This window comes from Colobus angolensis, unplaced genomic scaffold (assembly GCF_000951035.1).
Source record: "Colobus angolensis palliatus isolate OR3802 unplaced genomic scaffold, Cang.pa_1.0 Scaffold72, whole genome shotgun sequence".
Classification (NCBI taxonomy): domain Eukaryota; kingdom Metazoa; phylum Chordata; class Mammalia; order Primates; family Cercopithecidae; genus Colobus; species Colobus angolensis.
This window is the reverse complement of record NW_012120932.1, coordinates 4347119-4369496: the sequence shown is the minus strand read 5'-3', so window position 1 is coordinate 4369496 and position 22378 is coordinate 4347119. Positions and strand designations below refer to the sequence as shown.

Below are 22378 nucleotides of genomic sequence, written 5' to 3'. Positions count from 1 at the left end.
GAAGTTTCTGAATGCAGATTCCTAGTCTCCGTTTACTGAAGGTTCTGAAAGGGGGTGGGACATAAAGCCAAATAATGCAGAAATCACCGGTCTTCTGTGTCCTTCGCGCTGGGAGTTGGAGACTGCAGCTGTTCCTATTCGGCCATCTTGCTCCGCCCCCCCTTTACTCTCTTGATAGTGCTCTTTGATACACAAAAGTTGTTAATTTTGATAAAGTCCAAATAATCTATTTTTCTTGTTGTTGCCTGTGCTTTTGGTGTGATCTTTAAAAAACCACTACCAAATCCAAGGTCATGAAGATCTGCCTATATATCTTCTCCCAAAAATTTTTATAGTTTTAGCTTTTAGATTTAAAACTTTGATTCATTTTGAGTTAATTTTGGTAAGGGTCTAACTTCAATCTTTGCAAGTGAACACCCACTTTTCCTATGTTTATGTTGAATAGACTGTTATTTTCCTATTGAGTGATCTTGACAAAGACTGTTAAACATCAATTGACTGTATGTATGAAGGTTTATTTCTGGCCTCTTGGTTCTGTTCCATTGATTGACAGGTTTATCCTCATTCAGTGCCACACTGTTTTGAATCATGTAGTTTATAGTGAGTTTTGAAGTCAAGAAGGGTGAATTCTCCAACTTTGTTCTTTTGTAAAATTGTTTTGCCTATTCTGGGCTTTTTCAAATTTTATATAAATATTGGGATGGGCTTTTCCATTTGTACAAAAAGTGCTCTGGGGATTTTGATAAGAATTAGATTAAATCTGCATATTGCTTTGGGTTGTATTGTCATTTTAATAATATTAAGTCTTCCAATTGATGAATATGGAATGTCTTTCCATCTACTTATGTCTTTCATCTCTTTCAACAACGTTTTATAGTTTTCAGTGTCCAAGTCTTTTTTTTGGTTAAGTTTATTTCTAAGTTTTTTACTCTTTTTGATGATATTGCAAATGAATTGTTTCCTTAATCTCATTTTCAGATTTTTCATTGCTAGTGTAGAGAAATACAACCAAATTTTTGGTGTTAATTTTCTATCCTGCAACGTTGCTGAATTTATTTATTTTTTCTTAACAGTTTTTATTTTCTGAAGAGTTTTCTACATATAAGATAATGTAATCTGAGAGAAAGAGAGAGATAGCCCTTCTATTCAAATCTGGATGCCTTTTATTTCTTCTTCTTGCTTAATGACTTTAGCTGGAACTTCCAGTACTATGACAAATACAGGTGGTAAAACTGGGCATACCTGTCGTGTTTCTTATTTTAGGGAAGAAGCTTTCACCATTGAGTATGATGTTAGTTGTAGGCTTTTCATATACAGCCTTTATCATATTGAGAAAGTTCCCTTCTATTCCTAGTTTATTGAGTGTTTTTTTTTTTTTTTCAATCATGAAAAGTTACTGGAGTTTGCTAAATTTTTTTCAGCAACAATTAAGATAATCATGTTTCCTTTCCCCCTCATTCTATTAATCTTGTGTAATATGTTGACTGATTTTCATTTGTTGAACCACTCCTGAAATCTTGGGATAAATCCTACTAGGTTTTGGTATATAAGCCTTTTAATATACTTCACGACAATGTTTTGTTTTATTTTCTTTAGTGATTGCTCTAAGCTTGCATTATACATATCTTATCAATAATCTGCTTTGGGTTTACACTAACTTAATACAAGTGAGATTTAGAAAAGTTATTTCTACATAGCTCTATTTATTCTCTTTTGGAACTATTTTTATGCATACCAAACCCATTATTATTTTACATAATTTATTCTCTTTTTAAAAAATCTGAGAAAAGAAAAAAGAGCAAGTATTTATAGACTGTCTATAAATGCTCTTATTTACCATTTCTGGTTCTCTTTCTTTGTTCCTCTGACTCATGTTACCATTTGGTGTCATTCCTTATTTCAGCACAGTCTTGCTCCCATCTGTCTCCTCTGTGCTGTTTTTTGTAATATATTTCTATAGGCCCGACAATGAAAATATATAAATTATATATTTGTATATTCTCTATTATAGTTTTATACATTGGTTTTTAAAATAGTTAAGCACTGAAAACGATAAAAAATATGACATTATACTTTCTTTTATAATTACTTGTACACTTACCTTTATTAGTGCTATTTGTTTTTTGTGTGTAGATTCAGATTATTGTCTGGTTCCTTCAGCCTGAAGGAATGTTCTTTGTTATTTCCTCTAATGCAGGCTGACAGCAGTGAATTCTCTGCTTGTTGTAAGTAGGAATATATTTTACTATCTTTTCAAATTTTTTGTTTTTATGAATACCTAATAGTTGTACGTATTTATGGGGTAGAGGTAATATTTTGATACAAGCAAACAATGTGTAATGATCAAATCAGGGTAACTGAGATATCCATCACCTTAAACATTGATCATTTCTTTTTGTTAGGAACATTCCAGTTCCACTCTTCTAGTTATTTTGAAATATACAATATATGATTGTTAACTATAGTCATCCTGTGCTACTGAACATGAAAGATGGTTTTGTTGGGTGTAAGTTTCTTGATGACAATGGTTTTCTTTTATCTCTCTGAATATGTTATCTCACTGTCCTGTGGCCTCCATTCTTTCAGATTAGAAGTTAGTTGCTGATCCTGGAAAATCAGCATATATAGGAAAGATAGCATATATAGGAAAAATCCTATATATGATTTTTCTCCTACTGCTTTTAAAATTTCCTTCTTGACTTTGGCTTTCAAAGTTTTTAATAAGATGTGTCTGGATATAAACTTCTTTGTGTCATCTGTATTTCACTGAGCTTCTGTATCTTAGATTCATGATTTTTATTAATTTGGGATGTTTTCAACCATTATTTTTCAAATATTTTTTCTGATCCTTTGTCTCTCTCCTGGTATTTTCAATTATGTATATGTTGGTGTGCTTAATTACGTCTGATATTTCTCTGATGCTGTTTTTTTTTTCATTATTATTTCTCTATATTCTTCAGGACACATAATCTCTATTAATCTTGCTTCAAGTTTGCTGATTCTTTTTTCTTTTCTCTGTTAAACATCCCTGGTTTAACTCATTACTCTCTTGGAGTTATCAACATTCTCTTAATTGCTTACTACCAATATCATCATATGACTACGCTTAAACTTATCCATGCTCTGTTCCAAATAGAAATCAGTTCACTTGGGGAGGGCTACCAAGCTGTGTATTTTCATGGCCTCCCGCTACCTCTGGGTTACATCTGCGTCACTGCTCTGAAGCTGTAGGGAGTGAGGGTGGCCTGTTCGTGGCTTACAAGTAGGGCACAGGGTGGGAAAGGTACTTCTTGCCTTGCCCCTCCTGGTGTAGAAACAGTTCCTTACAAGCAAGCTGGAGTGAGGGCAATTGGGACACAGTCTTTTCCAGCTGCTACACCCGAAGACCTTATGTCCTGCAATGAGGAGTTGGTTTAGGAAGGAGGCCCCAGACTTCTCAGCTGTTTCTGCGTGGACAGAGCTTCTGTCCCACAAAACTGGGGATGATAAGAAAGCTGGCGTCCAATCTTGGGGTAGTGCAGTATCTCTGGAGTAGGACCTGGGTAGAGAGGAAACCTCTGGCTTCTTGGCTACATCCATACAGAGTGGAGCTTCCGTCATACTGAGCTAGGGATGGAGAGGTGCAGGGAGAGGGTCTTGGCTTAAATGCCTCAAACGCTCACTGTTATTACTGATGGATAAATGTTTCTTCATTTGATTTCCTTAGGACATTTTCTAGAGACTTTCAATAGTTGTTTTTTAAAATAATAATTTTTACCAGTTATGCCTGTTTCGTGTGAGAGAGGGGGTTTACAGAGCTCCTTACGTGGCCAGCCTGGAAATGCCAGAGTACCATGTTTTTTACTTGAATTTTACCTCGTCTTTAAAAATCGATTTGCTTTGTAGGAAGCATGAAACAGAGCTCCTGCAGTAGCTAGAGAAAAGGTGATCTGAAGATCAACCCTCCGTCAAGGTGAGAATTTAGAAATGTTCTTTTATGCCAAAGATGTTTCTCAGATTTACTGTTTGGATATAAAGGCTAATCCAAAGTGGTGTCTACAGTATTCTGAGAGAGAAAAGTTGAAGGGCTTTCAGCTTCTCTTAAAACACTTTATGAAAGGTTGACATTTTAATTTTATATCAAGTTAATTCCAAAAATGTTTGTAGTATACACATACACACACACATACGCACACACCCCAAATATACCTGTAAATAAAAAGAAGATGTTGGGAGACGATCATTGTCTTGGAATACTACTCCACTCTTTCCATTTCCATAAAATATAAAGAATTTACTGAAAATCCAGATCATTCTTATTAGATTAAGTAATCTAACTATAACAAATGCCCCAGCTACTGGAGGACCATTTTCCATTTACTTACAATACAATGTCTATGCTTAAGATAATTTTGGGTTATAAAATAACATTCAAATTTCACTTAGCAAATGTGGATTGGGAATGCTTTAGAAATCAGCACTTGTGCTCAGGAAGAAGTGGTTACTCCTGATGTTGGCTTTCAGATATAAAAAGGGCTCTGTATTTGCACCAGAGCTATGCGATCTGTTAGCACAGAGATCTTCAGGACTAACAAAAGACATATGCAAGACCTTTTGAAAATTTAAATGACTTCTAGATAATGAATTCTCAAAATTCTTTTGAAAGTCACACGATTTTTATAGTGATTAAGGCTTGTTTTGCTGCTAAAAATAGTATGTGTAACAGCCCAGAGACACTTAAAAACATAATTATATTTTACCTCTTATAACTCAATATTCTAATAGGTTTCATAAAAGTATTATACATATATTAAATAAGTCAGTGCAAGGTACTTAATATTAAAATCAGTCCCTCTTTTCTTTTCTTTTTTCCAACATGGAGTCTCACTCTGTCGTCCAGGATGGAGTGCAGTGGTACAATCTCGGCTCACTGCAACCTCTGCCTCCTGGGTTCAAGCAATTCTCCTGCCTCAGCCTCCCGAGTAGCTGGGATGCCTGGCTAATATTTGTATTTTTAGTAGAGACGGGGTTTTACCATGTTGGCCAGGCTGGTCTTGAATTCCTGACCTCATGATCTGCCTGCCTTGGCCTCCCAAAGTGCTGGGATTACAGGCGTGAGCCACCACGCCCAGCCCTTTTCTTCTTTTCAAAATATGACTGTACCTGAGCAGCAGCTGTGTGATGCCCCACTACACTCCTCTAAGAAGAGTCAAACATCACAAAGTGTCTGAGTGATCCTGTTAACGACATGTCAATATTTAGTTAAATATGATTTCCCCCTCCTAGTTAATATGCTTGTTTTATAAAAAAAAGACATTTCTATAAAGGCCTTTTGAATCACTTCAAGTCATTGTCAGAAGGAACAATGGGTAAGAGGATTGCTCAAGCCTAGGAGTTCAAGTCCAGCCTGGGCAGCAGAGAGGCTTGAATAGCAAGAAGTTGTCTCTAAAAATTAAAAACAAAAATAACAATGATGCTTTACTGATGTCAAAATTAGAACAGTACAAGGACAGAGTTTTGAAAACCAAATTATTTTGAGAGGATTAGCATTGAACAGATACTAGGGGTAACCCAGAGATCTTCCAAGAAAGAAATCCAGAGAGGACTGATAGCCTTAAGTCATACCCCTTCTAAATTCCATAGAGGAATTTGGTACAGAAATTATTCCATTTCAAATAATTCAATCTTATCCTTTCTGTATAATATCAAGTGCCATACGCGTTCTTCACATTATTTAAGTGTCATGTACCTTCCCTATAACCTGCTCCTGGGTCACACTTACCATTGGAGCAGAATGGCCCATCATACGCTGAGAAAGCGCAGTCACAGGCGACCCCCCTGCGCTTCTCTCCGCATCTCCCTCCATTGCGACACAAGTGTCCATAGGTGCTGCAGTGTCCTGCACACCCAGGCTCCACTCCTGGCGTCACTGTGGCTCTTTCTTCCAGATCCAGGGCCAGCCCGTTCAACTGCAGAGACCGAATGCATCCTAGAAAGCCTCTCTGTCTGGTGGCCGTTCCACCTACAATGGAAACACTGCAAATAGAAATGTGTTCCTTGGTATTTTATTCAGGATTTTATGTCCATGTCAAACTCAGGCCTTAAGGAGAGTGGCAATAATCACAATGTGTCCAAAGATGTTGTGAACATACGCAATTTTGAAAATAAAACTGTTATGAGATATCACGAAGCTTTAAATGACATTGAATAAAACATTTACTTTCAAACATGGTGAGTCTGGCAAATAGTCCATCTAAAAACATTTCTTTTACTTCAGGTAAGAAAGAATTTCACTTTAGTTCCTTTACAAAGAACAAAATACATAATATAAACCACATCAAACATTATTTTACTTTATCAGTAAGAATGTGCATTATAATGGTTAGGTATGAACTTTCAAGTTTTTCACAATAATAAAAATATATATGGATACATTTCTTACTTGGATGGACTCTAAAAATAAAGTGTGAAGGGAAATGGAGAAGCAAAGGAGGGGAAGTTGGAAGGGGAGACACCATACCCAGGATCTCCTCCTCTCAAGAGGATATAGTGCTAAACAGTAATTGAATACTGCAGGCATGCATATTTTGTCATGTCAAACTGGAATGCTGAAGAAACCATTTAGAGAGGTTTACAACACTTGTGTAGTGACACACACCATTATGAAAGCAACAATTCTCAATGTTAGGAGCATGGAAATTACCTAGAGTTTCTGGAAAATGCAAATTGAATACTGCATGCATGCATATTTTGTCATGTCAAGCTTGAATGCTGAAGAAAGAGGTTTACAACACTTGTGTAGTGACAAACACCATTATGAAGGCTACAATTCTCAATATTAGGAGTAGGGAAATTACCTAGAGTTTCTGGAAAATGCAGAGTTTTGAGCCTCCTCTCAGAGATTCCGATTCGGTGGGCCTAAGGTGGGGGCCCCAAATCTGAACTGTCAATCAGCTTTGTGGGTGATTCTGAAGCCAGTGATTCATTCACCGCAGTGAATGCTGATTCTAGGTGAATTGTATGCTAATTGTGTTTCTAGGCTTTCCCTTAAATAATCTCCAAGATTAGAAGTGAGAAAATCAAGTTCTTGGTTTGACCCCTCTGTGTATTCCTCCTAGTTTGACGGTTTCATGTCCTTTGAAAAAGCCTCACTGCACCTTAATAGAAGAGCTAACCACGCTTGAAGCTAGGTTTTAGGAAGTCATGGTATAACAATAACACCCCCATCCACATCCACATCCATACATGAGTTCATTGTGTAGCATTTAGTACCTGGAAGTTGTATCTACCCTTCCCTGTAAATTAGGTTGTATGGTAATTTGTGATTTGGTCCAGTTTTAATTAGATTGCATCCTTATTTGCTTTAAAATGCCTAAGAAATGAACAAGTGAGAGCTTTAATCTGTGTTAGAATAGTTTCAAAAGCAATATAGCAAAATATATTTTTCCCAAGGGGAACAATAAACAACAGTGATAGAACAGTAATTAAGCAAACTAAAGGAAAGCCTTCCAGAGCTATCACCTTTAAATAAATGGAGTGCAAGAACAGAGGAGCAAGAGCGGGTTATAAATAAGGAGCCTGTGATGAGAGAGCCCCAGAGGTGAGGACAGCAGTGAGGAAAACCAGGAGTGGGCTCCTGGAAGCCTGGCCCCAGGGAGCTGCATGGTGCTGCTTCCGCTCAGCGGGTACCCTGCGATCTGGTTTTGAGTGGACCCTGGAGGACTTTTGTCCCAATTACAAGCTCTGTAACTGCACCGAGGAGTGAGACTGAAGAAATAGATAAAAATGTCTAATGATCACACTAATAGTGTTGACAAAACATAGCTGTCACATATGCCAATCCTCTATAATATGAATTGTTCAAGTTTGGGGGTTGGCTATCCTGGGATCCCTCTCATTAGCTGGTTACTCCACCTCTCTGAGGCTTGGCTATCTCATCTGTAAACAGATGACAATACCTAAACACTGACACCTAAACATCAAGATACTGCCGGGCCCGGTGGCTCACACCTGTAATCCCAGCACTTTGGGAGGCAGAGCGGGTGGATCACGAGGTCAAGAGATCGTGACCAGCTGGGCCAACATGGCGAAACCGTGTCTCTACTAAAAATACAAAAATTAGCCAGGCGTGGTGGCGCCTGAGCCTGTAATCCCAACTACTCAGGAGGCTGAGGCAGGAGAATCGCTTGAACCCGGGAGGCGGAGGTTTCAGTGAGCTGAGATCGCGTCACTGCACTCCAGCCTGGGCGACACAGCGAGACTCTGTCTGAAAACAAAAACAAAACCAAGAAATGTCAAATAAGAAGCACACAGCAAGCTCCTGGAACCTACCAGGTTATCAGCAAATAGTACCAACAGCAGTAGTAGTTGTTGTTGGCAACTGTTGCTCTCAGTATGTTACAGTTCTTATTTTCTTTTGGACCTTCTCTGGACTTACACTAAATTCAGTTATAAACCACCAGCACTCACCAATGAAGAGCTGGCTGTTGAGCTGCAAACGAACGTGCCCATCAGCAGGGGCAGGCTGCATCTTCCGAGGAAGCTGATCAACTTGAAGAGATGCTCCTTTAACATTTCTCTCCGCCCTCACGTGGTGCCACCGATTGTCATTAAAGGGAGTGGGTGACTGCACCGTGACCTCACAAGGTCCATTCCCCACATCAAAGGAAAAGGTCACTTCTGTGGGAGCTAGAAATATTAGATATGAATATTGCTCAAGCGAATTCACAGGGAAGAAAACTGAGTCTTGTGCAGACACAGGAAAACATGAAGACGTGCTCAGGATGGAAGGAGACAATGACAGCGATGCAGGAAAACGTGACTGTGAGTTGGGGAAGGGGCGGGGGGCAGAATAAATCTGTATCCTGGAGGAAAAAATAAAACAGAGCGGATTTTAACATATTTATCCTCAGAGTTCCCAATTCACCTTGGTAAGTCCTAAATAGTAGAGCTATGTACCCATAGCTGGAATCCCCACAGCTATGTACCCACAGCTAGAATACCAAATAGTATTTGTTTTTGAGGTTTCAGTAATTTTATGTACAAACGGCTCAAAGTCTCATCTAATTCTATAACCACTGAATGTGAATTCTGACAGTCATAAATTCAGCTTTGGGTACATGAAAAACAGTATGTCTGGTCAAATATTTTTGGAATTCAGTGAACAACATGATGAGTTTGGTTTAAAACTCTGGCTCTGCTGTCCTGTACACTAGGGAAGGCATGACACTCTAAAGGATTATTATGTGCTTCATGCTTCATTGTTTTATTTTCTCTCAAAAATGATTACTGGCTGGGCGTGGCAATTCACGCCCAGCACTTTGGGAACCTGAGGCAGGCAGATCACTTGAGACCAGGAGTTGAAGATCAGCCTGGTCGACGTGGCAAAACCACATCTCTACCAAAAATACAAAAATTAGCTGGGCGTGGTGGTGCACGCCTATAGTCCCAGCTACTCAGGAGACTGAGGCAGGAGAATTGCTTGAACCTAGGAGGCTGAGGTTGCAGTGAGCCAAGATAGTACCACTGCGCTCCAGCCTGGGCGACACAGCAACACCCTCTCTCTCTCCCTCTCTCTCAAAAAAAACAAAAAACAAAAAACAAAAAAAACTAACACCTAAAATCATAGAAGTTTAGTGTTTTATAAGGAAATACAAAGTAAGAATGAAATAACTAACAGTTTGTTGAGTTGAAGCTTTTATTGCTAAATAATGGGTACCCTGTGACTTGTCCGGAGCCGGCAGCTTACCCCGCAGCTCAATCCTGATGAAGTCTGTGATTCCCAGGTTCTCCATGAACACCCCGGAGGAAACTGTGGTCTTAAAAAAGAAACACACGTCAGCAGTGAGTTCTCCGTGGAAAGCAGGGAAGTGAAGGTATGAGGTCTCAGTGTTGAAGGAAGCTGAATTCCAAAATGACTCTGTTTACAATAGAGAAAACGACAAAAGGAAAAAAGTCATGAAACAAAAATAACAGCTGCATTTGATACTTACAGGATTATGTGGCTAAATACATTAATAACCTATATGAGCCTTCACTGGGGGTTCTGAGCATCCGTGTCATATACCGATGACATCAAGAGCTAAATGGTGATTATATTGAGGATTAGAATTCTGTGTTCAGAGAAGGCCAAGCAAAAGCCAGGCAAAAGCAATGAGGCCAGTTAAGAGATCGTGCAGCAACACAATGGGGACAGGGTCACGTTCAGAACCACCTCAAAGGTACGGCCAACAGAACTTACTGAAGAACTGGATAAGATGTGAGAGGAAGGGTGGAGTCTGAGGTGACTTCGGCGTTTTCGGTCTAACTGGGAGGGGAAATAATTCTGAAGAAGCAGGTTTGAGCAGCAGCTCAGTTTGGGACATGCTAAACTGAGATCTCTATTAGGCATCCAAGTGGAGATTTGAAGGAGGTAGTTGGATAAATGACTCCAGAAACCAGAACACAGACTCTTGCTTTCTGTCCTTGTGCACGCGCACACACGCACACGCCTGTCTTAATTCCTTTCATGGCAAGAAAAACCAAGAACACGAAGAAGCTTATTTGTTCCCTTCTGTCCAAAACCCAACCCAGGATAGCACATCACACGGATTCCTCAGGCCTCTTTCGTGTCCTTCATTCTGGAGCAGGGTGCCAGTCTTTTCTTATCTTTTGTGTTCTTTTGACTTTTTGGTATTTTTCAGTTGATTTGCAGAATGTTCCTCCACTTGGATTTATCTGACACACTCATGACTGGATTCATGTTGTGCATTTTTGCCAAAACTACTGCAGGAGGGCCGCTGTGTTCTCCTGTGTGTGTGGTGACAGCAGCCAGCAACGCTTACCAGCCCCACCACCGGTCCTGTTCGTTTCAACTGCCTTGTAAAGTGGCATTTGTCGAGTTTCTCCAACATGAAGTTATTATTTTTCTCTTTGTAATTCATATATTTGTGACACTTTAAGGTTACAGAAACACAACTTTACCCAGTTTAGAATTTTTCCACCCAATGGTTTTATAATATATTGACGGCTCCTGACTGAATTTTTATTATGATGGCTGCCCGTGGTGATTTTCGAAGCTCCGTCATTCCTTCCACATTAATTGGTTGACGTGCCTCTGTTAGAAATAGCTTTTCTCGGCCAGGTATGGTGTCTCACACCTGTAATCCCAGCACCTTGGGAGGCCGAGGCGGGCGGATCACAAGGTCAGGAGATCGAGACCATCCTGGCTAACACAGTGAAATCCCATCTCTACTAAAAATACAAAAAATTAGCTGGGCGTGGTGGTGGGCGCCTGTAGTCCCAGCTACTCGGGAGGCTGAGGCAGGAGAATGGCGTGAACCGGGGAGGCAGAGCTTGCAGTGAGCCTAGATCATATCACTGCACTCCAGCCTGAGTGACAGAGCGAGACTCCATCTCAAAAACAAAACAAACAAGAAATAGCTCTTCTCTTATCTTTTACTAATTTATTTGTGTATTTACCCATTTGTTTATTCACATCACTCTTGGATTCCTATTGTATTCAATGGCTTATAATCTGTAACTTATTTTGATGCTTAAATTGTCTGAAATGTGGCAGCTGCTTTAAGCTGACACCCATGTCTTTTTGAGCTTTTTTTTCCCTTTTGTCATAACACAATGATCCGGGCTCATCTTAAATTTTCTCTGCCACATTTCTGGAATCAGCCATTTCTTCAAGGAGCTATAGTTTCTTTTTTAGCAGAGAATGATAGAAAATGGTGTTTAGAAGCCAGATCTGCAGGCTAGATATTTACTAGGGTGTCATTGCTTCTAGCCCTCTCAGTAGTTAGCTAAGAAATATGTGTACTTGTATCACATACATACACACACACACACACACACACACACTCTCTTCTATGTGTATTCTATAGCAGTCAACTAGGAAATATGTGTGTTTTTATATCTCTCTCTCTCACACACACACACACTCTCTCTCTCTCTCTTCTATGTGTATTCTACAGTTATCTATTATATATATTAAAATCCATGAGTTCATGTGGATACCTCCGTTTTTAACCCAGCACTACAGGTTCATTACAGCCTTCCTCCTTCCCACATGTCTAACTCTTTCCTCAGGGAGAAGGTCAGCTCCCACTCTCCTCACCGTATTTACACCTTTGCCCATTCCCCGGTGTGGAACAAGCTTCTAACCCAGGGGTCATTTCCTTGACCCCATCCCTGCAGATCCCCTAGTCCCAGTTACCCCAAAAGAAGAGAAAAGAATCAGTAAATGTTACATTAAAGAATAACAGAGATGAAGACAAGGAAAGGAAAAGAGAAAGGAAGAGGAAGCTACAAGTTTTACAGAAGGGAATATTTTATTTTTCTTTCTTTCTTCATTAATTAATTAATTTATTTATTTTAGAGATGAGGTCTCGCTTTGTCACCCAGGCTGGAGTGCAGTGGCATGATCATAGCTCACTGCCACCTCACGTTCCTGAGCTCAAGAGATCATCTCACCTAAGCCTTCCTAGTTGCTGGGACTACAGGCCACCATGCCCAGCTAATTTTTAGGTTTTCTTTGTAAGAGAGGGGGTCTCACCATCTTGTCCAGGCTTGTCTTGAACTCCTAGGCTCAAGCAATCCTCCCACCTCAGTCTCCCAAAGGGAGAAGGGAATATTTCAAATACCACACTTGCTCTTCTCCATACTTTTCAGAAGTCTTGCTGAAAGTAGGATATATACTGAGTGTGAATGACATATCCTGAAGAGTCTCACAAATACAGCCACAGTGGGAAAGAAATGAAGGGCTGAGGTAAATTTCCAGAGAGAAAATAATCTAGAAAATGTTTTTTAGAAGTACAGAGTACCAAGAAGCCAGTGTTTGATGTCAGAGTATCAACAGGCAAGGGAAAAAGCTACAAATTTCCAGGGGTTATTACTGAACTGTGGGAGGCATCTGAAGCCTATGGATATGCCCTCCATGCTGCAGTGTGATGCCTGGCACAGGACATTTAATAATTCTTGAAGATAAAACAACACAGACAATGGCCAGTAAATCAGATACAACTCAACAGATCCCTCCCTCACCAACTTGAGCTCTTAAGATTATGGGAAAAAATATTGATAGGATGACCAACTCTAGTCCTGCTATTACAGTTCAGAAGGGACAAGAAGTATGTGTCTGATTGTGAAGAGATGAATGTTGAGAAGAATTCAACTCTATTCCATATAAATGAATTAAATGTCTGGACAGACCTGCTAGACAGACACGTAGTGTAGACTTACACTACAAGTATAAACAATGTTTAAAAAAGCACAGAAACAGTATAAACATACTAAGAAAGAAAGAAAGAAAGGTAGATAAGAAACACTATTACGATTTTTCTCAGGGAAAGATTTTCCCTAGCTTAGTTGTGGTTCAAGTGCTGGGCAGTAGGTAGATCCTCACAGGCGCGAAAGAACCCTGAGCTTATAGCGCCACTGAGGTGGGGGAGGGAGGACTTGGCCATCCATGGAAGCCACCCATGAATGAAAATGCTGCAGGAAAGAGGTTAATACACACTCAGTGCCATGTGATGTAAAACAGTATTACAGAGGTCAGAAAACAGAGCATGTGATCCAATAATTTCCTACCACTACAGTTGGTCTGCAGAGTATAAGGGCAATGAATAAATATCCTTTAGCATTCAGAAAATACTTCATCTCATGATTGTTCTAGAATACAATAAATTGATAATAAATCCAGCCAACCAAGTAATAAGTTAAAACAAAGATGACTGAGTCTCTATAAACTAATGCTTCAGTAAGGAAACACAGAGCTTCAGTACTGACTGTGCCTTTATGGTATGTGTGCTTTCCTGATATTCACCCTGGTCCTGCTACTGCCACTATTTTCTCTCTGGTCAGAATAAGGGCATCTGTCTACTCCTTTATAACAAAAAAAAAATGTTATCATGAAAAGAAAGCTTTTTCTTGCCACTACTTACTATCTCCGTGGCACAGCAGCGGCCCCAGTGTATAAGCTGCTTCGGAATGCGGTTGGCCTGCGTCCATCATCACAATCTGAGTGACTGGCAGGTGCTCCTTTTGGGAAAGGACTATTATGTCACTGGCCCTAAAAAAAAACAACCAAAACCCTTAAAATTGTTCTGATTAACATACAGGCAAAATTAACTCTGATCTCTTATCGCAATTTGAAACCAACATCATAGGGCTTAACAGAATACTTAACATTTTAAATATTTTGAGAGCACAGAGACTACCATGAGTCTAAATCAGGGATGGGCAAACATTTTGTGTAAAGGAACATACAGTAAGCTATCCTAGCTCAGCAGGCCATGCTGCTTCTCACAGCAACTACCTAACTCTGCCACCAAAGTGTGAAAGCAGCCACAGACACAGTTAGGCATAGCTGGGTTGCAATAAAAATTTATGGACATGAAATTTGAATTTCATACAAGTTTTATATGCCATAAAATATTCTTTTTATTTTTCAACCTTTTAAAAATGTAAAGAAAACATTCTTAGCTCACTGCCATGCAAAAATAGACTAGTGGTCTGGCTTTCACCCAAAGCAAGAGGTTATCACTTCCTGACCCGTTTGCCAATTCCTGATCTAAATGATTACAGAGAAGAAAGGGGACAAATCAAGAAGGGTGGTCATTCTGTAAGCATGGGATAATATTATATTAATATTTTCAAGATCATTAAGCATACAACTTCCCTTGTAAAACTGTCTTAGAATAATATCTAAATGATTATTCATTACAAATAAAAATAGTAACACTGGATTTAGATATTCATTGTGCAGAATATTAATTTATCACTTTTTTAAAGTCCTTTTATGATTGCTGGGTATTTCTTTCCTTGTTAACTTTGTAAATGGAAAATGAATCCCACAGATTCAAAACCAAATACATACAATACCCTTATAAGTAATACACGGACTAACGAGTGTGAAAGTGGTCTGTGAAACGCTGCGCCCAGTAGTTCAGGCAACAAACACAGGCTGGGCGCAGTGGCTCACGCCTGTAATCCCAATACTTTGGGAGACTGAGGTGGGCAGACTGCTTGAGCTCTGGAGTTCGAAACCAGCCTGGGCAACATAGTGAGCCCCATCTCTACAAAAAAATACAAAAATTAGCTGGGTGTGATGGTGCACACCTGTAGTCCCAGCTACATGGGAGGCTGAGGTGGGAGGATCTCTTGAGCCTGGGAGGTAGAGGCTGTAGTGAGCCATGTTTGCACCACTGCATTCCAGCCTGGGTGACAAAGTGAGACCCTGTCTCAAAACAAACAAACAAACAAAAAAAACAAATAACAAAAAACCCCAAACACTTAGCGCTTTTACTTTTTGTTGAACAGGCGTCTTCCTGGGAATTGAGGACGCAGAGTAAAAACTATAGCCTCTGCCTTCTGAAAGCACACAGCCTATTGAATACCATGAGTATTCATTATGTGACTGGGAAAATAAATGCCCATGTCTGGGTCCAATACAAAGAGACCTGCAGGATCCCCCAGGAGAACCTGGGGTCCTGGTCTTAGCTATGCCACTAAATTTGTCTCTGGCCAAAATAAAGACATTGGTCTACTCTTTTGCAAAAGTATTTTATTATATATATGTATATAAATGTATATGTAATAAATACTGCATATATGCATATATAATAAAATGCTTATATTTATATACTTTTGGTTATATTTTATTACATATATGTCTCAACTGCATGTATATTCTGATTTACAGACAAAACACTCTTAGTCCAGTTACTCATTACGATATAGAAACTACAGAATCTAGTAAATACTGTATTTTTTAAATTGCCCAGTTCCCAAACCTTCTTTTCTATGCATTTGTGGCAAAAGATCACAATAACTGATATTTCATTTCATCATTGCAACACTTTTGTATTTTCAAAATAAGGCTTTCTGAATTAAAAACATTAAATTGGCATGTCAGAGTTGTACATATATTGGGGGCACGTGCGCTATTTCAATACCAGAATACAATGCATAATGATCAAATCAGGGTCACTGGGATGCCCATCGCTTTGAGCATTTATCCTTTGTGGTGGGAACATTACAATCCTCCTCTAGCTATTTTGAAATATCCAGTAAATTACGGTTAACTATAATTTCCCTAGTTCTATCAAATACTAGAACTTCTTTTATTTAACTGGACTATTGTGCCCATTAATCAACTTCTTTTATAAAAGACTTTAGGTATCAAAGTTTCAAATTGGAAAAGATAAAACTAAAATAAAATGGCTATATTATTTAAGATTATTCCCTGAAAAAATCCACTTAATGGTAAAGAAAGCTTATTTCTAAAATTTGGACTAAAACCCCATTGCCTTACCTAGTTAAGATTCTGTTATTCATTTTTATGCAAAGCACAGAATATGGATTATCTAGAGGCATCATCACTCAGCTTTAGAGTGGACTGATTGATGGTAGACAAGCTAGAAATACGTCTCCTGCTGAATGAGGTAGGTCTAGGAAATTTTTTATTAATGTGGTAGCCATTAAAAATTACCATTTCAACTTCTGTGATCATCATTTTAGCAAGACAGTCTAGTAGAGAAAATGCGATTTTATTAGTTATTTATGGAGGATGCTTGAATTTTAAAAGATCTACTTTACATGAGCTGCAACTTTCATTCCATTTTTAATACTGACTGCAAAATACTGAGAATGTGTAAGTGAAATCCACAGTGCATTTCAGTTTAATTAGGGCAGATACTATAATAAAACCTTGTTTTTTCAGTTGTTTTGGAAAGTTTGGTGTTTTCAGTCTGAGCATAAAGATGGCCAGTGTTTTTCACCAGTTTCTTATTGTTACAGGCAGATTCCCAACCTTTGGAGATCAAAATAGAATACTCAGGATTTGTCATAGTGATCAGACTTCCTCACAACTTCCTAATTAATAGGGACATCTCATTTTTCTTCTTTTCTCTCTATTATTTTCTATAGCTTATACTATAGTCTACACTTGGGAATAGTGCATTCATAATACCATAATCTCTTGCAGCAGTATTAAAAATTCAGTAAGAACTTTCAAAGACTTTTTGCTTTCATTTTATATTTTATTAAAAATTTTATTTATTAAAAATTCCTATGGTTCTGGAAATTGTACTTTCCTAGGAAATGTGAAAACTTCTAAAAGCTACTACTTATTATTTGCCAGGGAACTTTATTTAAGGTAAAGTAGAGCCATAAATTTAGGAGGTTGCAAAGAAAGCTAAAAGGGAGAAATGTTGAGTCAACTTTTAACTTTTTTTTTTTGTTTTTTGAGACAGAGTCTCACTCTGTTGCCCAGGCTGGAGTACAGTGGTGTGATCTTGGCTCACTGCAACCTCCACCCCCCGGGTTCAAGCGATTCTCCTGCCTCAGCCTCCTGAGTAGCTGGGATTATAGGCATGCGCCACTACGCTCAGCTAATTTTTGTATTTTTAGGAGAGACGGGGTTTCATCATGTTGGTCAGGCTGGTCTTGAACTCCTGACCTTGTGATCCGCCTGCCTTGGTCTCCCAAAGTGCTGGGATTACAGGTGTGAGCCACCGCGCCCAACTGTTAATGATTATTTTGGTGGAGTAGATCAGCAATAATAAAATCATTATGATCCACACCTAACCCACTTAAAAAATTTCCAGATTCTCAATTTCTGTTTAATTGCCTATCTTCTGGCCAATTCAACCTGCATTAATTACTATAGCAATACAGTATGTCTTGACAGATAACATAACTAGTTTCTTCACCTTATTTTTCATCTTAAAAATTATCTTGCCTACCCTTTCATCCTTAATTTCCATATGAATTTTAAAATCAGGTTGTTGCAATCCACACAAGTAAAACACCTGGCATTTTTTTGGAATTTTGTTAAAATTACAGACTAATCTGAGGAGCATGTCAACTCTAAAAGAGGGTATCTCAACAGCAGCATCACTGGTATTTTGGGCTAATTCTTTTTTGTTACGGCAGGCTGTCCTGCGCACTGTAGGGTGTTCAGCAGCGCCCTGACTTCTAACTAATAGACACCAATATAAACAACCTTCCTCTCCGTGTGGTGACAAAAAATGTCTTCAGACAATGCCAGATGTCCCCGAGGGTCAAAATCACCCCTGATTGAGAACTACTGCTTTAAGATACTGAGTCATACTATTCACGACAGTGGTGAGTCAATCCATTCATTTGGCTGTCCTTAATTCTCTTGAATAAGTTTCGTAATTTTTTCCATAAAAGTACTGCAGTTATTCCACAGAACTTTACATTTTTGTTAATACTGCAAATAAAATTTTTCTAGGTGTGTAATGGTAATTATTTTCTGATTTTATAGAAATTCAAGTAATTCCTCAATACTGACTGACCATAAATTCAGCAAACTTACTGAGCTCTTATTTTTCCTGATACTTCTTTCTATTATTTTGGATTTTCTATGTAGGCAATCATGTTATCTACAATGTCTGCCAGGTTTGTTTCTTTTCCAAACTTTTGATCACTTACACGTATTTTATTTCCTCTTGTGTCTTTAACTGACACATGAATGAACTTTAAAAAATTATATATTTGTTATTGATTACAATTAAGAATAGAGTTTGCATCATGACAATTCTGTAAAATTTGTTGATTTCATACATTTGCAAAATTTTTTATACCTACTCAACAATAATGTATAATATTCTATAAAAAATAATTTTTCTTTACTAAATGATATATGGCTGCTACATCAAGTTTGTTAATTATAATATTAAAATATTCTTACCTGCTTCACTTACTCATTCCCAAAAATGTTATGCTAAATTATTCCACTGTTTTGGGTGTCACTTTGCCTTTGCATATTTGTTACTTATTTATATATATATGTATATATATACACACACATATATTAATATATATTAGTATATATATAAAGAAGTACATACATATATATATATATATATACACACACACACACACACACATACACACTTTTTTTTTTTTTTTTTTGAGATGGAGTCTTGCTCTGTTACCCAGGCTGGAGTGCAGTGGTGTGATCTCAGCTCACTGCAAGCTCCACCTTCTGGGTTCACACCATTCTCCTGCCCCAGCTTCCTGAGTAGCTGGGACTACAGGTGCCCGCCACCACTCCTGGCTAATTTTTTGTATTTTTAGTAGAGATAGGATTTCACCTGTGTTAGCCAGGATGGTCTCCATCTTCTGACCTCATGATCCGCCGGCCTCAGCCTCCCAAAGTGCTGGGATTACAGGCATGAACCACTGCACCCTGCCACTTCTTTATATATTTTAAACAATCTGATGATGCACACAAGTGTAGTGAATTCTTTCTAGTGTGTTTATCTCAGCATTAGAGTTCAAGTTTACCCATAAAAAGGCTTTTCGTCTTTTTCTGAAATAACACAGCTGTATCTGCTTTCTTTTAATTTGTATTTACTTGGTAAACATTTTCCATTCTTTTAGTTTCAACTTCACTGAGTGCTTATATTTTATCTTTTGTAAACAAACTATAGCTTCTTTAAAAATCCAATATGATAAAATCTAATGTCTGGTTTTTAAATGAACAGAGTTTACTCATATTTATTATGATTATTTGTACACTTGTATGCATTTAAACCATCTTGTTTTATGCTTTTTGTTTGTGGTTATTTTTAAAGACTCTAAGATAATCACAGAAAAGTCCTATTTAAATTCTTAAGTAAAATAATATTACAATTAAATGTGTCATAATTATATTAGCCAAACAACTTGTGGATTTTTGCAGACAGTTGAATTATATGTTATATGTATATTTCTGAGAATATATTGGTCTATTTGAACATAGTCCACTATACATTTATACACATATATTGACTTGCAGCATAGTTCAATATTTTAAATCATTATAACGCCTTTTAAATATATTTGTTTTTAGAATAAATTGTTGGCATGTTATAGCTATTTGATAGACTATTCTTACTGTGCCTGAGGAACTGTCTGATCATAAACTTTTTTTAAAGTAATATGCTTTAGATGAGTTGCCGATTACAGGGACAACTTATGGAAAAATGGTGTTTATATTAACAATACTACTGGCTCCATTAGCAGACATACGCCTGAAGAGACTTAAAATAGCTTTCACTTTACTTTCATTCCCGAATACTATTTTTATCATAAACTTCCCACCAGGAAAACCTTACTAGGCACCTCAGTAACAGAAAAGAAGTAATAAAGACTAAGATTTAGGTTCTTATATCTACACCTTAATCTAAATTATTACAATTATAAAGATTTTCATTTTATGAGACTGGTAAATTCCATTTTTATAAACTGAAAAATCAATTTTATTTGAAAAATTAAAATAGAAATTGTAATTTCCCACCCCCCACCCCCATGCACACCCCCACATTTACAAAACATAGTCGGCAAGAGTTGGGATAGGATTTGAGAATGCTTATGGTCTTACTGTTGGATAGACCTGTCTACTGGAAGCTGCAAAGTAAATAAGGTCAAAAAGCAAATAACTCCACAATGCTCCCTTCTGAATGTAGGAGGGAAGTTAATTTTTAAAACCTGCTTCTCTCCTAAATTTTTTTCCAAATGAAAGCCCAGGTCTTCGGTCACACCACTGCAGTCGTTTACAGTGCTGAAGTGACATGGCTAAGGGTATCAGAGGACCTGCTCCCAACTCAGTTTCTCCCATCCCTCTCCTCAAACTCAGTTCATGGGAGGGTCACTCAACGCAGGTGGCTCCAAGTGATACGTTCCTCTGGTTACTGCCCTAAGCATATGTGAAGTCTACAATAAAGTGTGCACTTAATACTAACAGAAGGTTCTGTAACAAAAAAATGGTTGACCAGTCTGGCCAATAGTGAAACCCCGTCTCTACTAAAAATACAAAAATTAGCCGGGCGTGGCGCGTGGCTGTAATCCCAGCTACTCGGGAGGCTGAGGCAGGAGAAACACTTGAATCTGGGAGGCGCAGGTTGCAGTGAGCCGAGATCGCGCCACTGCACTCCAGCCTGGGTGACAGAGCGAGACTCCGTCTCAAAACAAAAACAAAACAAAACGGTTAACATTATTCTAACTAAGTTCTAAAGCCACTAGCACATATGCCATTCTGTCTTTCTTGCAATAACCTGCCAATGCTCTCCTCTCTGACCTGTAGAGAATGGGGGTGGGAACAGACCAATGAGCTGGAGGTCTTCTGAACAGCCAGGAGCTGGAGGGCTGGAGCCCTTACAGGCAGGAGCCCCTTGTGGAATGGAGAAAATGAAAATTTCCAGGATTGTTAAAGATGTCTGTCAAAAGATTTGAAGGTGGCTGTTTGTCTCATTAGAGCCCAAAGCTAACACACATCATCACATTATCATACCAGACACTTTAAAATGTACAGCATACAAAATATTGTACAAAACCATTTTAACTGATGGGAAATTACTTCACACCTGAAACTTACCGGTGGCTAGATTTGAAACTATGGATCAGATCCGTTGCTGTTACTACTCACTGCACTAAAACTGCATTCATTTTTAAGTAACAGGAAGTTATATTAGGATTGTACATCAAAATATTGAAAAAGAGTGTCTCATAAATCTATATGATCGTTTTGTAATTTTGAACTTGAGGAAGATTAAAAATAATATCCATGTAAATGTATAGTATGTATTCTATAGAAAACTCCAGTAGATTAAAGTGAGTTATTTATGCCAAATAAATAACTGGATTACCATGTAGGCCAAACAATCAACTCAATTATCAAATTACTGCTTAGATTAGCTATTTTACGTCCAAATCAATTATACTGACACCTGGATTGACCATTAAGGTGTTTTTTTTTTTTTGAGGTGGAGTCTTGCTCTGTCGCCCAGGCTAGAGTGCAGTGGCATGATATCGGCTCACTGCATCCTCCACTTCCTGGGTTAAGCAGTTCTCCGGTCTCAGCCTCCTGAGTAGCTGGGACTACAGGCACACACCGCCAAACCCGGCTAATTTTTGTATTTTCAGTGGAGACGGGGTTTTGCCGCAGTGGCCAGACTGTTCTCAACCTCCTGACCTCAGGTGATCCACCTGCCTCGGCCTCCCAAAGTGCTGTGATTACAGGTATGAGCCACAGTGCCTGGCTTCAGTTTTTTTCTAAAGCATGTACTCTACACGATCTAGTTGTTTTATGACAATGCTTTTTAAGTTGCTGACATAAACCCAAAGATTGAAAACATTTACATATTACAAATTAAAAGAAAACCAATATGCATTTCAAGAATAACCTCAAAAAGAACTTCTGAAAAAGAGGCACTGCAATCTACATGAGAAATGGTTTTCTGCTCAAAGGAAAGCATACAATATAACTTTCAAACTCCTGAAATTCTATGTTAGTTGTTTCAAAGTGTGGTCTACAGAACACTTGGAGCTTGAAGCTTTGCTATTGCACTAAAGAAGATTTCAATGAGTGTGGGACATTGTTGCTTCTACAAAATAAACAGTC

General features: G+C 38.3%; 1 protein-coding gene across 1 annotated transcript in view; it reads right to left on the bottom strand.

Moving 5' to 3' along the window:
- CNTNAP3 (contactin associated protein-like 3) overlaps window positions 1-22378 on the bottom strand; it is a 251219-nt gene that overhangs the window by 25162 nt on the left and 203679 nt on the right. Inside the window, exons 14-17 of the mRNA XM_011927535.1 lie at window positions 13908-14035; window positions 9728-9898; window positions 8449-8667; window positions 5762-6001 (exon numbers count right to left, since the gene is read on the bottom strand). Coding sequence (XP_011782925.1) covers window positions 5762-6001; window positions 8449-8667; window positions 9728-9898; window positions 13908-14035 — 758 coding nt within the window. The remainder of the gene's footprint in view (window positions 1-5761; window positions 6002-8448; window positions 8668-9727; window positions 9899-13907; window positions 14036-22378) is intronic.